This window comes from Ctenopharyngodon idella, chromosome 1 (genome assembly GCF_019924925.1).
Source record: "Ctenopharyngodon idella isolate HZGC_01 chromosome 1, HZGC01, whole genome shotgun sequence".
Taxonomy (NCBI): domain Eukaryota; kingdom Metazoa; phylum Chordata; class Actinopteri; order Cypriniformes; family Xenocyprididae; genus Ctenopharyngodon; species Ctenopharyngodon idella.
In genome coordinates, this window is record NC_067220.1 from 43771971 (window position 1) to 43785996 (window position 14026).

General features: G+C 42.0%; 1 protein-coding gene across 3 annotated transcripts in view; it reads right to left on the reverse strand.

The window, feature by feature from the left end:
• The window catches only part of LOC127512476 (complement C3), a 78148-nt gene that overhangs the window by 18846 nt on the left and 45276 nt on the right, over positions 1 to 14026 (reverse strand). For 2 of the 3 annotated variants that reach the window (XM_051893687.1, XM_051893438.1), the window contains 7 exons: positions 5736 to 5818; positions 4195 to 4282; positions 3566 to 3668; positions 3307 to 3427; positions 3086 to 3201; positions 2831 to 2977; positions 2532 to 2735 (listed from right to left, as the gene is read on the reverse strand). The exons of the other annotated variant lie outside the window; for it this stretch is intronic. In XM_051893687.1, coding sequence (XP_051749647.1) covers positions 2532 to 2735; positions 2831 to 2977; positions 3086 to 3201; positions 3307 to 3427; positions 3566 to 3668; positions 4195 to 4282; positions 5736 to 5818 — 862 coding nt within the window. The remainder of the gene's footprint in view (positions 1 to 2531; positions 2736 to 2830; positions 2978 to 3085; positions 3202 to 3306; positions 3428 to 3565; positions 3669 to 4194; positions 4283 to 5735; positions 5819 to 14026) is intronic. 3 annotated transcript variants of the gene reach the window in all.

Sequence of the window (14026 nt, forward strand, 5' to 3'; positions counted from 1 at the left end):
TCCTGATTAAAACTATTAAATGTTTAAAAAAAAAAATCCAGGATTTTTACTCTTTGCCAAGTTCATAAATGATGTCACTGATTTGGAGGAAAAAAACCCACAGAAAATGACTTATTTTCAATATAAAAAGTGATTGTGGACTGGATATTTTTTTTACCTTTTATCACAGTCTTGGGCATGTCAAAGATTAGTAACAACATCGGCTTTGATGCATTGTTAGTTTTTGTGCAGCATCAGATTTTAATTTTTTCGCCCTCATTTACTGTTCGTGGCTGTTTTTGCCCCATTGACTTACATTATAACGACATTTTTTGATTGCAAAGCCATGACACCATATAATCATGCATTCTTGATTGTTGGTGGTTTTCCCTGTTGGGAAGAGGTAAAATTTGTAATTTTTACTGTTGATCACCAGGTGGCACCATTAACGCTTTAGATAGGCCTGTGCAAAAAAAAAAAAAAAAAAGCTTAGTTTCTGGCTTTTATATGGAGTTATATGGAGCATAACAGCATATTATAGTGTGTGTGTGTGTGTGTGAGAGAGAGAGAGAGAGAGAGAGAGAGAGAGAGAGAGAGAGAGAGAGAGAGAAGAGAGAGAGAGAGTGTGAGAGACCTTACGCCAACTTACCATGATGTATCTGAGAAAATCAAAATATGCACCTCAGCTCTCAGAACTACATGGAGTAAACAAAAACAAAGTAAGTGTATTTATACACCTGCTGCCTTTTGATGGTGAGAAGTACAGACTAAACAAAAACAAGGTAAGTGGATTTAAACACTTGCATGCCATCCTGCTGGTCATTTGATGGTGAGAAGAGCAGCAAGCAACATGAGAAAGGGATTGACTTGTACTGAAGTTTTAGAAATGATTATGCAGCCTGACCCCTCCAGCAAGCTGCAGGATGTATTGTCTTCTCCCTCTGACACCACAGACTCAGGAGAGTCAGATCCTGATTTTGTTGTGGCACCCTCATCATCCTCTCCAGCTTCCACTGAAGGCGAGGAGGATTCAGAGGATCCTGGATCTGGGTGGATTGGGAGAAACGGCGAAGTGTGGTTTTCCACCAACGTGGAGACAACTCCCTTTCTTCAGCCTGTCAGAGGCGTGACTCCAGGGCCGACGCGTTAAGGCAGGATCACACCAAGCCGTCGCCGATGAACTAGTGGGTCCAAAGTTGCCCTGACACACCAAACCGACGGCCAAGTAGCAAGTCTGTTCCGTGCCTGCGTAAGATGAAATGCCTTTCCGTACCAGCAGGTGGCAGTAGTTGAACAGCCAATCAGAATGATCAGATGGCCCAACGGACGACAAGCTCTGACGCTGATTCAATTATGTCAATCATGTCAAATCGGCCGAAAAAAAGCTGACGAGGACCAACTTCAGCCGACAGTGCAGAACACACTGAGAAAACTCAGTCGGCCGACGAACAAAAACGGCCCGACCGTCGGCTTGGTGTGTTCCTGCCTTTATGCCATCGCAAGGGTCCAGATTTTTTACAGAAAAAATGGAAAAGTGTATCACTGAAGGATTTTAAGGTTTTAAACTGGCTTTACCATCAAGAAAAGACAAGCATTTCACACATAGGCCGTCCGTACTTCTCACCATCAAAAGGCAGCAGGTGCATAAATACACTTACTTTGTTTTTGTTTACTCCATGTAGTGCTGAGAGCTGAGGTGCATATTTTGATTTTCTCAGACGCATCAAGGTAAGTGCGCAAAGGTCTCTCTCTCACTCTCTCTCACACACACACACGCACACACACACACACAAACACACACACACACACACACACACTATAATATGCTGTTATACTCCATATAACTCCATATAAAAGCCAGAAACTAAGCTTTTTTTTTTTTTGCACAGGCCTATCTAAATTGTTAATGGTGCCACCTGGTGATCAACTGTAAAAATTACAAATTTTACCTCTTCCCAGCAGGGAAAACCACCCACAATCAAGAATGCATGATTATATGGTGTCATGGCTTTGCAATCAAAAAATGTCGTTATAATGTAAGTCAATGGGGCAAAAACAGCCACGAACAGTAAATGAGGGAGAAAAAATTAAAATCTGATGCTGCACAAAAACTAACAATGCATCAAAGCCAATGTTGTTACTAATCTTTCACATGTCCAAGACTGTGATAAAAGGTAAAAAAATATCCAGTCCACAATCATTTTGTGTGTGTTTTTCCCCACATCAGTGACATCATTTATAAACTTGGCAATAAAAAAGTAAAAATCCTGGATTTTTTTTAAACATTTAGTAGTTTTGATCAGGACTGAGGTTGATTAACAGATTTATGCAAAAAAAATTTGAAAAAAATATTTATCTGATACATTTTTACAGCAGTTTAATTTAGTGGATGTTTTCATCCCAAACATAATGAAAGGGTAGTGAATTTGAACAATACACAAAGGTTAAGCACTTTGTTCGGCTTCAAACACAAGCTGTTGTAAAAAAAATAAATACTGATGTAATTGATGCATTGGTGGTATAAATGAATAACAAATAACCATAATCTTTACCATGTATGTATAATCTTGATCTTTAACTCCTGGACTTTGTCCAGTGTTCAGATTGACTTTCATTTGATCACCGATCTGAAGCTCTGCTGCATCAATGCCGATGTGGAAGTAATTCTTGGAGTCGCCTTTGGAAACGTAGGCCTGAGCCGTCATTGTCTTCACTGCCTGCCGTTCAGCTATTAATTGTGGATCTTTGGTTTTAGCCTGAAATCAATAAATAAATATTCCTGCTGATTCACAGCAACTACAAGTAACTGTAAACAAATAGCTTGTTCTACATCATGTATTCTATGTCTTACAGTGATCTCCAGCCTGGAAGATCCTCCTTGAGTGTTGACGGTTACTTTTGCAATGCCATTGGCTTTTGTATTACCATTGACTGTTCCAGGATTGACCTCCACTTCCACATCTTCAGCAGGGGTCTGGTCAGGATTTGTTACATAGACCTTTTATAAAACCAAGACCAAGAAAAAAAACATTAGCCATCATCATGTCTACTAATATATTGGTAAAATTGTTCCTCAGTTCAGGTTCGTAAAGTCAATGTCTTTTACCGAGATATCGAAGGGCATTCCAGGTTTGAAGAATTGTGGTGTTTTTTTGAAGTGGATGGTGTACGGTGACGTCACAATCTGAATGCCTCTCCTTTCTGCTTCCACCATTTCACTGCCTGAAACACAGAGAGAGAGAGAGAGAGAGAGAGATACGATTAGCCTCTCATTTATAATACGCATGCATGTAAACATACAGATGTACAGTATCTGTTGATTCTTACCACTTTCTGTTAAAAGACTGACTGAAACATAGATTGATTGTCCAACCAGCTGGTTAATGTTTGGAAAGGTCTTAGTGATCATCTCCCTGGTCAGTTCTGCAGTACCTTCTCCTTTTATTATCTATCCATATGTGAGAAAGACATGAATATCAGTCTACAAGACGCAGAAAAAAAGCTTTTTAATGTTTTATTTACGTCATCATCTAGGTGAAGAGAAATTAGATTGATCCCAACTTGTAAAGTGTTCAATATCTCTCACCTGAACTTTTTGAAGAGATGCAGGAATACTTGTTTTCGTCTCACCGTCCATCACACCAAACATCACAAAAGCATTTCCTTCTACCTTCTGTCCAAACAGGTACCTATAAAAGCACATACAATTTCTGCTGTAAAAACTGAATGGTGATGACGACTGTGCTTGATCCACATCCAGTTTCAACACAATTCATTTCAAAGTTAACACAGGTTATGCATTCTGGATAATATATTACTATATACTATAGCAGTATACTGTAGTGCATTTAAATATTAAAATTAAACAAGATTAATAAATACTGTAAAAAATATTGTTTTGTTAGTTCATAATACAATAATTATCTGAAATGTAACCCCATATTTTATAGTGCAGATCTACTGGGATATGACTGACACAACTTAAACACTAATACTAAGTAAAAGACTACTTAATACTACCAGTAAATTAGAGAATAACCACAACTAAAAAAAAAAAAAAAACAACAACATGCCTTTAGGATGAATGTCTTAGTTCTCATTGTAGTGCTCATTGTACATAATTTTAAGTTTATATACAAATCTATTTTAAATAAGTGTGTTTACACATCATAGATTTATTTTCCAAACAGTGAAGCAGAGCATATGTTGTCTTACTTGGCTTCTATGTCAACTGTCAGACTCTGATCATCCACATAGTAGAATGACCTACTGGGTTTTAATTTCACTTCAAATGTTGGAAGCACTAAAACCAAGACAGACACACAAATATATAAATACATTACTTTAGTTATCACATTTTTACACAACATTAAGTTTTCTGATACACATCTTACTGTCATGTCTTGTTTTGGTGTTTTGGTTCATGTTTCATGTTTTATTGCTATTTTTGTTACGTTTGCCACGTGCTTCCTATTGTCATGTGCTTCCCTTGCTCCTCATATGATCCTGCCATGTGCTCCCCTTGTGAATAGACTTGTTCGAGATGAACTACACTAGCCTGCCACCGGCTGGTGAGATCTGCCTGTTGCAGGCAGGAGTGGAGTACAGAGACGACCGTCAGTTCGGACACTTCGTGCTCTCCATAGTGTGCTGAACCAACGTCATTCATGGCAGACCACGTGATTTTTGCGTTGATTGTACCCGAAGAATTGGATGCGATTGAAATTCCCATTTTTTGAATATCAGATATTCAATATCAAGATTGGTTAAATACAGGAACACACGCAACACACGTCGTCCTTGTCATCACAGAATCTGACCAATGAGAATAAAGTGTGTCGTCATCAAGGCTTTCGCAGCTGATTTTGAAGGCTTGTTCAACTTTTTGAGGCTCCGAAAGCCTTGATGACGACACATGGGAATTTTAATCGCATCCACTTCTTCGGCTACAATAGGCGGCTGGTCTCGTTTTGCTTTTGTGGTACTTTGATGGTACATGTGATCGTAAGGCGGCTGCAGCACAGATCAAAGTCAGACAAATTTTCTAACCAGAATGCATTGCTTTTGTCAGGCAGCAGCTGATCTTTGCATGAAGTCGAACAACCTAATGTGTCATGTTGTCATTGGTTGATTTAGTCATGTGGTTTATTAGTTCTGTTTTTGTGATAGGGTCATTGTCTTGATTGTTCACAGGTGTTCCTTGTTTGTCATTAGTCCTTGTATATAGATATCCCTCATTGTTATCTCTCTTGTCTAGCTCTGTTCCCTGTAACTTGCTGGTTGAGTGCTAAGTTCATGTTTCAAGTCATCAAGTCAAGCCAAGTCTTTGTTTGTTTGGTATTTTGTTTATGTTTGAATTCATGTCGGTAATGTAAATAAACTGCACTTGGGTTCTTCAAGCTCGCCTCCAGTGGGACGTTGTTACAGAAAGCTAGACCCTAAAAAATCTTCTGCGACTACACCAGCGGAATCGTCCCCTGGAGAATTACATTCAGGACTTTTGTGAATTGTCTCATTTGGTGGACTTTATTGATACAGACCTCAAGGGTATTGTACATTAGTCCTTGTATATAGATAGCTCTCATGTCTTACTGTTCTCGTCTAGCCTTGTTTGTGTAACCTGCTGTTCAGTGAGTGTTAGTTTACATCGAGTCAAGCCACATCTTTGTTTTTGTATTTTGTTCATGTTTTGGATTATAATAAACTGCACTTGGGTTCTCACTACGCTCGCCTCCAGTGGACTACGTTACACTTACCATATTCTTTGACCTCAAAGTCAGCAGTAAACTGCTTCTGAGGAGTGTTTGCGAACCATGTGACCACCTTCCAGATCCCAAGACTGAAAAATACAAAACACATTCAGGAACATACACGTCTGAATTCATGACATCAAAACAGATGATAATAGACCATGAACAGGGTTTTGCTGCTGTTTATTAATAAATTAGTAGGTAATGTCCTGAAGTACACACCATAAACCAGGGTTCCTCAATTAGTTTTTACCAAGGGCCAAATACTTTCAACAATACATAGCCAAGGGCCACGAACCTCAATGTTATTAAATGCCATTTGATGTTTTACAGTCACGGTAACAACATAAACAACACATTGGCTTTATGTTGTGGTAGTCAGGCAAGTTAAAACAAAACTGTACAGTCCATCCACTTTTGAATTGTCTATTTTTAGTGTCTACTTTTATTTTCTTAACACTTGCAATGTTTTCACTGTCAGACTAAAGGCCCATTCAAACCAAGAACAAAAACTATTAAGATGAGTATAAAGGAGATGTGGCAGAACCTAGGTTACATTTGTAACCTGAGACACTCCCTTTCGAATCGGAACTCACACTGCACCTGAGCAAGACGCTATGAGGAACAAATACCCACTCCGCCATGCTGAGTGGAATGCATGACCTATCGGCTGTGACTAAGCACTCAAAAAGCTGACTCTCCTGACCTCATTGTCAGAGTCATATTTACCAAAGGTTTGACCAGCAAGCTGTCAGTGACACTATCCCCTAAGGCCACTGGCCAAGCTACATACCCTAAATGAGGAAAGTCCCCAAGCGGTAGGGCTTGGCCCAAGGGTAGAGCTCAAAGGCTTGGAATCATTTACCTAATGAAAAGATTCCTTTAAGGAAATATGGCCAGGCACAAAAGAGACTCTGGCCTGTCACTTCAGGGGGACATATGAGCATCAATCCCTAGAATCACCAGGGAGGCCTACTTCCGCTATTCTAGCAGAAGTAGCCTACAACCTGTCTGCCTAAACAGAATCTCTAGATTCAGCACTTTCACAGAGACCTCTAATGAGAAGGTATTGCAACATCATACCGAATTCCAGAGACTGAATTCCTCGAAAGCAGAGACTCAGCATATCCAAATGAAGGGAGTAACTCAGCCTGAAAAAGGGTTCTCCAGGACCTGCAGGAGTGGAGGCCTCAGCGGAATGACTTTCAACAAACAAGACTCTACCCTGAGGACAGTGGCCAAGGACACTCATAAAGAGTCTTAGTGCTACTGTCTAGAAGGAAGAGCTCAATAGGATAACTCTTTAAAATGAGAAGAGGCTTAACTACACCATTTTACAAAAAAGGCAGCCCTACCAATGAGGCTCACTGAGAGCTGTACCACTTGGCAACATGATCTAGGCGGAACTCTATGGAGTTTTTCAGTTTTATCAAGGAGGTTCACAGAGAGCCTTGGCACCAGACACTGCTAACCCCCAGGGCTCAGAGGAGTGAAAGCCTCAACAGGACAACTCTCCAGGATAAAAGGAGGCCCAGTACCACTCCTATTTAAAGGCAGCAGCTATGACTTTAGCTTTTCTTATCAGGAGCCCTGTGACTTAGAGTTCCTCCTTCTAGATAGGGGCACTATCAAGCAGGAGCCTCAGCAGAATGACTCTCTAAAACAAGAGGGGGCCTGATTAAGAAACCATGGTACCTTACCATGTCGAACTCTGGGGAGCAGAGGCCTCAGCAGGATGGCTGTCTCAACAAGAGGAGACCTAACGATACTCTTTGTCAAGGAGGCTCACCTGGAGCCATTCCACTTGACACTAAAGCTAAACAGAGCTCTAAAGAGTGAAGTACTCAGCATGACGACCCTCCGAAGAGAGGGGAGTACTGGCAACATTTAAACAATGTAGGTTTTTCAGGAGGTTCATTGAGAGCTATACAACTTTACTAGTTTACTGAACTTGTCAAGGAGACTCATAAAGCCATTCAGCTCGACTCTAACAAAGAAAGGAGCTCTTAAGGACCGGAGTAGTCAACTATAACCCTCCAAAACGAGGGGAGTACTACCAATGCTCAACTAGAATAAAGTGGGTCAATGAGGCTTAGAGAAAGCCATTCAACTTCACTCTCACAAAGAAGGGAGCTCTAATGAGCGGGGTACTCAGCATAATGACCCTCTAAAGCAAAGGGAGTACTATAAATGCCTGAACATTCTGTCAAGGAGGTCTACAGAGGGCCATTTAACCTGACAATAAGACCTGAGCTAACCATCAGAAGGCAGATCTTATTTTACCTTAGCCAAAAACATTGTTGGTCCAGCCCTATGGAGTTCACAGCATATCAACACTCTAAAAATGAGGGGAGTACTAACAAAACTCAACCATAATGAAACTTTTCAAGGAGGCTTATAGAAAGCCAATCAGCTTGACACAAACAATAAACAGAGCTCTTAGGGAGCGAAGTACTCTGCATGATGACCCTCAAAATGAGGGGAGTACTAACAATGCTCAACCATAACTAAGCTTGTCAAGGAGGCTCACAGAAAGCCATTCAACTTGACTCTAACAATAAATGAAACTCTTAGGGAGGGAGTACTCAACATGCTAAACATGCTCAGCCAAATATCAACTTCTCAAGGAGGCTCACCGAGAGCCATTCAACTTGACACTAATGTTTAAATGGCTCGTAGAGCGAAAAGCACACTCGTGTGTTTACTCACATATACCCATTTAATGATTTTTTTACTCACAGCTCCGATAAGCATCCATAAACACTCAGTTTCACTGGTTGTGTGCTTTGGCACAGATAGCTAGATCTGCTCCAGGAGATAGTATAACCTTTACCTGTTTATGGGCAGCAGAGGGGGCGGATTTATTAATAACTTCTGCCTCATCTAACACTGCATCTAATTCCACAGATTTAGACATTCCACCTTAATCAGAGCTAGCAGGAAGAGTCCAAAAAAGAAAGGACTTCCCATCAGACTCCTCCCATGCTTTACCAGCAACACCCCGGATCAATCCCATATGAGGCTACAGTGACCACGAACCACAGGTTGCAGGAACTCAACTGTCACTAGAGAGTCTAACATAGCGACCACACCAAACAGCATAACTCCCTCAGGAGCTGTGCGCTCTGTTCACTCTAGATTCTTATCTCTGTAACAAGTCTATTGCCATGAATGCATTGCTACAAGCATTTTTCAACTCGCTCGAAAGCCATAAGAGCTCATAAAAATGCTCAAGGGTTTAACTTCCTTGAGAGCCGAACGCACTCATGCAAACGTTGACTACTATCCCTCAAGAGAGAATAAAAGAAGCACAAAGCTTCTTACCAGTCTCTTTCAGTAGTCATTGGAATGCATCAAATGAGCATATCCAGCTTGCTGGATGAGTCAAACGTGCTCCATCCATGGTGTTTCTGTCTTACATGCTCCTAAAGATGAAGAAGAGGATGACGTGTGTTACAGGTTGCTTGCGCAGGAAACACACGACGAAGGAGATAGGAGATAAGATAAGTCTTTACTAGATAAATCCAACAGGTACAGGAAGGCACACAACACAACTCATGAAAAACTAGACCGGACAATGAACATAGGAGCAACAGGAACTTAAATACATGGAGCAACTAACCAAAATGACAAACAGCCATCCATGGTGTTTCTGTCTTACATGCTCCTAAAGATGAAGAAGAGGATGACGTGTGTTACAGGTTGCTTGCGCAGGAAACACACGACGAAGGAGATAGGAGATAAGATAAGTCTTTACTAGATAAATCCAACAGGTACAGGAAGGCACACAACACAACTCATGAAAAACGAGACCGGACAATGAACATAGGAGCAACAGGAACTTAAATACATGGAGCAACTAACCAAAATGACAAACAGCTGTGACAATCAAGTTAGTGTCCATGGTGACTGATGATGGCGGGAAAACAGAACAAAGGAGATCATGTGACAAATGACAACAAACAGAACGTGACTGAATATGTAACAACGTGTTCCTCAAGTGCCCTTTTATTCTTACGGTCATACTGGTAGTGACATCATAGGTTGTCGTCGGCCAATACAATTGTTGCGTTTAGACATGATGTTCAGACACGGGTAATGCTGAGGCATTTCCCATAGTGTCTTGTTCAGACACACCAACGTACAATAACATTCTGTTTATTGTAAGCGCACACTACAATAATGTTATCTGCCACTTTAAATGATCGAGATCTTTAAAGCAGGGTGGATTCTGATTGGTTGACGGATGGATGATCACGGGAACTATCCATTTTAAAAATCGATCTTTTAGTCTATGCTGTTTTCAGCTGATGAATGAGCAGAACTTTATAGTGCGCCTCTCATCCAATAAATCACATTAAGCTTTGTGCTTTATTTTTTTTTTTATATAAAACAAAGTCTCAGCTGTCAAATTCTGTCCTTTTTATTATGGAATTTAAACAATAAATACCGTTTTGGTGCTCTTTAATGTGGTTTAATGTGGAGATTACAGTTGCCTCCTCAGATCAAATGAAACGGCAGCATGGAACACTGTAATGCCACACCAGCAGAGGGAGCCCTCACCTGAATTCTGACTGTGTGCTACTCCCTCTGCTCACTCTACAGTCAGTTCCTGTTTGGCAGCCATTTTAAGCATGGCATGACCAAACAGGCCTTGCGAAGTATTGCCAGTTCTACTGCCTTACCGAGCGTTTTGTATCTACAGTCTGTTTACCTTGTGTATGACCATTTGCCTGCTTTCTCTGATTACTGATTATTGGATTTCCATTTTTGACTTGGCTGCCTGTTTGGATCGCTTTTGTGTTTGACCATCTTGCCTGCCTTTTTGACACCTGCCTTTGTATTACCCCTTGACCTGTTTGCCTGTTGGACTGTTTTTGTGGTTTTGACCCTTTGCCTGGCTTCACGCTCCTTTTGGACTGTTCCTAATAAATTTCAGCACATGGATTTCAACACGGCTTCCGCCTCCTCATTACAGAATACTTCGCCAACGATGAATCCAGCAGAAGTTTCTGAGCTTCAAGCGGCGTTTGCTTATCAAAGTGAAGTGCTTAAAGGTTACCAGGAACAGCTCGACAAGCTCCAGTCTGCCAACGAATACCTGACCCACTACATTCGATCGCTTCCTCCACCCACGCCGCAAACGGTAAGCGTTGCTATGCCTGATAAGTTTGACGGTTCTGCTGAACAGTGCAGAGGGTTTATTCGCCAGGTGGAGATTTTTTTTGATAACCAGAAGGACAAGTTTAATTATGATGGGAAAAAATGTGCTTTTCTGATGACACTACTCTCTGGGAAAGCGATCGATTGGGCTGCAGCGGTTTGGGAGGCTGATTTGATGTTTAGAACTTCCTATGATTACTTTATTCATCAGCTACGAGATGTGTTTGAATATCCCGCTGGGGGCAGGGATATATCAGCACAACTACTTCAAATGTCTCAGGGTAACCGTACCGCTGCAGAGTATGCCATTGAATTCAAAACGCTCGCAGCTCAGAGTAGGTGGAACGATGTTCCATTGAAGGCTGTGTTTCAACAAAGTCTCAATGCTGATCTACAAACTGAACTGGCCTGCAAGGGTGAGAATTCTATATTTTCTGAGTATGTGACACTTGCAATCAGAATTGATAACTTAATGAGAAATGCTCCCAAGAGGAGATCGGCTCGATGATCACCGTCAAGCACTCCTACCACACATCAGCTTAACCATGTTCCTCAGCTCACTTCACTACCTGAATCAAGGCCAAGTCAGGAACCTATGCAACTGGGGTTCTCCAGGCTCTCTGAGGAGGAGAGAATTTGATGGCGACAGCGCAACCTCTGCTATTACTGCGGTGAAGCAGGACACCACAGCATGGAATGCCCTCACAAGGCCCGGAAAACCAACAAGAATACTACCTGGGTAAATATTGAACAATTTTCTCTCCTCCCTATCAAGTCACTTACCTTTCCTGTTCGGCTGACTACTGAAAATATTTCTATTGATTCAACAGCACTGATCAATTCTGGAGCAGCCCTGAACCTTATTCATAAAGACCTCATCACTAAATTCAACATTCCGACTCAACCGTGCACACCACCTATCAAGATCAGCGCTGTTAACGACGCACCCATAGGAGATGGAATCACCCAACAGACACAACCCCTTACACTTCATATCGGATTGTTCCATCAAGAGGCCATATCTCTCTGTCATTGACTCACCCAGACATGAAATCATCCTTGGCTTTCCCTGGTTATCTATCTATGATCCAGTTATCTCCTGGCATTATGGTGAACTGACTCATTGGTCTGAATTTTGCCTAGCCCATTGCATGCACTCCACCGTAACCCAACCATGTCTCACTACAAGCATTGAAAGCCTAGATACCAAGCAAACCACGAAGATTCCAGCCTGTTATAATGACCTGACCGAAGTGTTTAGTAAAGCTAAAGCCACACAACTTCCACCTCATCGACCATGGGACTGCACCATTGACCTGTTGCCCAATGCCATGCCCCCTAAAAGTAAAGTGTATCCTCTATCACGTAGTGAAACCCAGGCTATGGAGGAGTATATAGAAGAGGCCATGGACAATGGGTCTATCCGCCCCTCGACATCTCCAGCTGCTGCAGGGTTTTTCTTTGTAGAAAAGAAGGATGGAGGCTTACGCCCATGTATTGACTACAGAGGACTGAATAATGTCACAGTCAAGTTCCGTTACCCCCTTCCACTGGTTCCTGCACCCCTAGAACAGCTACGTGAAGCCAAGATCTATACAAAACTTGATCTCAGAAGTGCTTACAACTTGATCAGAATTCGTGAAGGGGATGAATGGAAGACTGCCTTCCTCACCACTAGGGGGCACTATGAGTATCTGGTCATGCTCTATGGACTGGCTAACGCACCTGCAGTCTTTCAGTCCTTCATCAATGAAATTTTTCGTGATCTCTTGAACCAGTATGTAGTGGCCTACATAGATGACATTCTAATATATTCCAAGTCAGAAGCCGACCACATTAGTCATGTCAAGACAGTGCTCACCCGTCTTCTGGAGAACCGGCTGTATGTCAAGGCTGAAAAGTGTGAGTTCCATGTGAAACAAACAACCTTCTTGGGATATAAAATCAGCCATCAAGGTGTTAAGATGGATGAATCCAAGGTTCAAGCAGTCACTGAATGGCCCCAACCTACTACGATAAAGGAATTAGAGGTTCCTAGGCTTCACAAACTTCTACAGACGCTTCATTAGAAACTACAGTCAGATTGCTTCTCCATTGACATCACTTTTAAAAGGAAAACCTGCTAATTATCGTATCTCTCCGTCCTTCCATGTCTCACTCCTTAAACCCGTCCACCCGGATGCTGACCCCAATGCCGAGAACCAAGAGCCACCACCACCACCACTGGATGTAGATGGTTCACCAGCTTACAAGGTGAACGAGTTGCTGTATTCAAGACGTAGAGGGGGTCAGCTCCAATACTTGGTGGACTGGGAAGGTTATGGACCTGAGGAGAGATCATAGGTAGCTGCCCACGACATCCTGAACCCGTCTCTCATTGAGGACTTTTATCGAGCCAGTCCCGATCGACCAGCACCACGACCACGGGGACGTCCACGTAGAGCGCCAGGAGGCGCTCCTAGAGGGAGGGGTTCTGTAATGCCACACCAGCAGAGGGAGCCCTCACCTGAATTCTGACTGTGTGCTACTCCCTCTGCTCACTCTACAGTCAGTTCCTGTTTGGCAGCCATTTTAAGCATGGCATGACCAAACAGGCCTTGCGAAGTATTGCCAGTTCTACTGCCTTACCGAGCGTTTTGTATTTCCATTTTTGACTTGGCTGCCTGTTTGGATTGCTTTTGTGTTTGACCATCTTGCCTGCCTTTTTGACACCTGCCTTTGGATTACCCCTTGACCTGTTTGCCTGTTGGACTGTTTTTGTGGTTTTGACCCTTTGCCTGGCTTCACACTCCTTTTGGACTGTTCCTAATAAACTTCAGCACATGGATTCCAACACGGCTTCCGCCTCCTCATTACAAACGCACATGAAAGGATCATCTCTTCCGCTTTACTACTAGTTACAGTGCGAAATAAACATGAATTAACATCAGAAGGTATGTTAAAAGATAATGTAACCTTGAATATTAGTAATGTAACGCCAACTGACTCCCTGTATAGTTTACAGCATTAGCTGAGAGTTTTTTTTCCCTTGAGAACATTTGCTATGTACTGTACCTGATATTCATCCAAATTAATCAAATCTCGAATTTAAATTTGTCACCAGGTGCAAGCGTTGTCGGCTTTCTACATGGGAG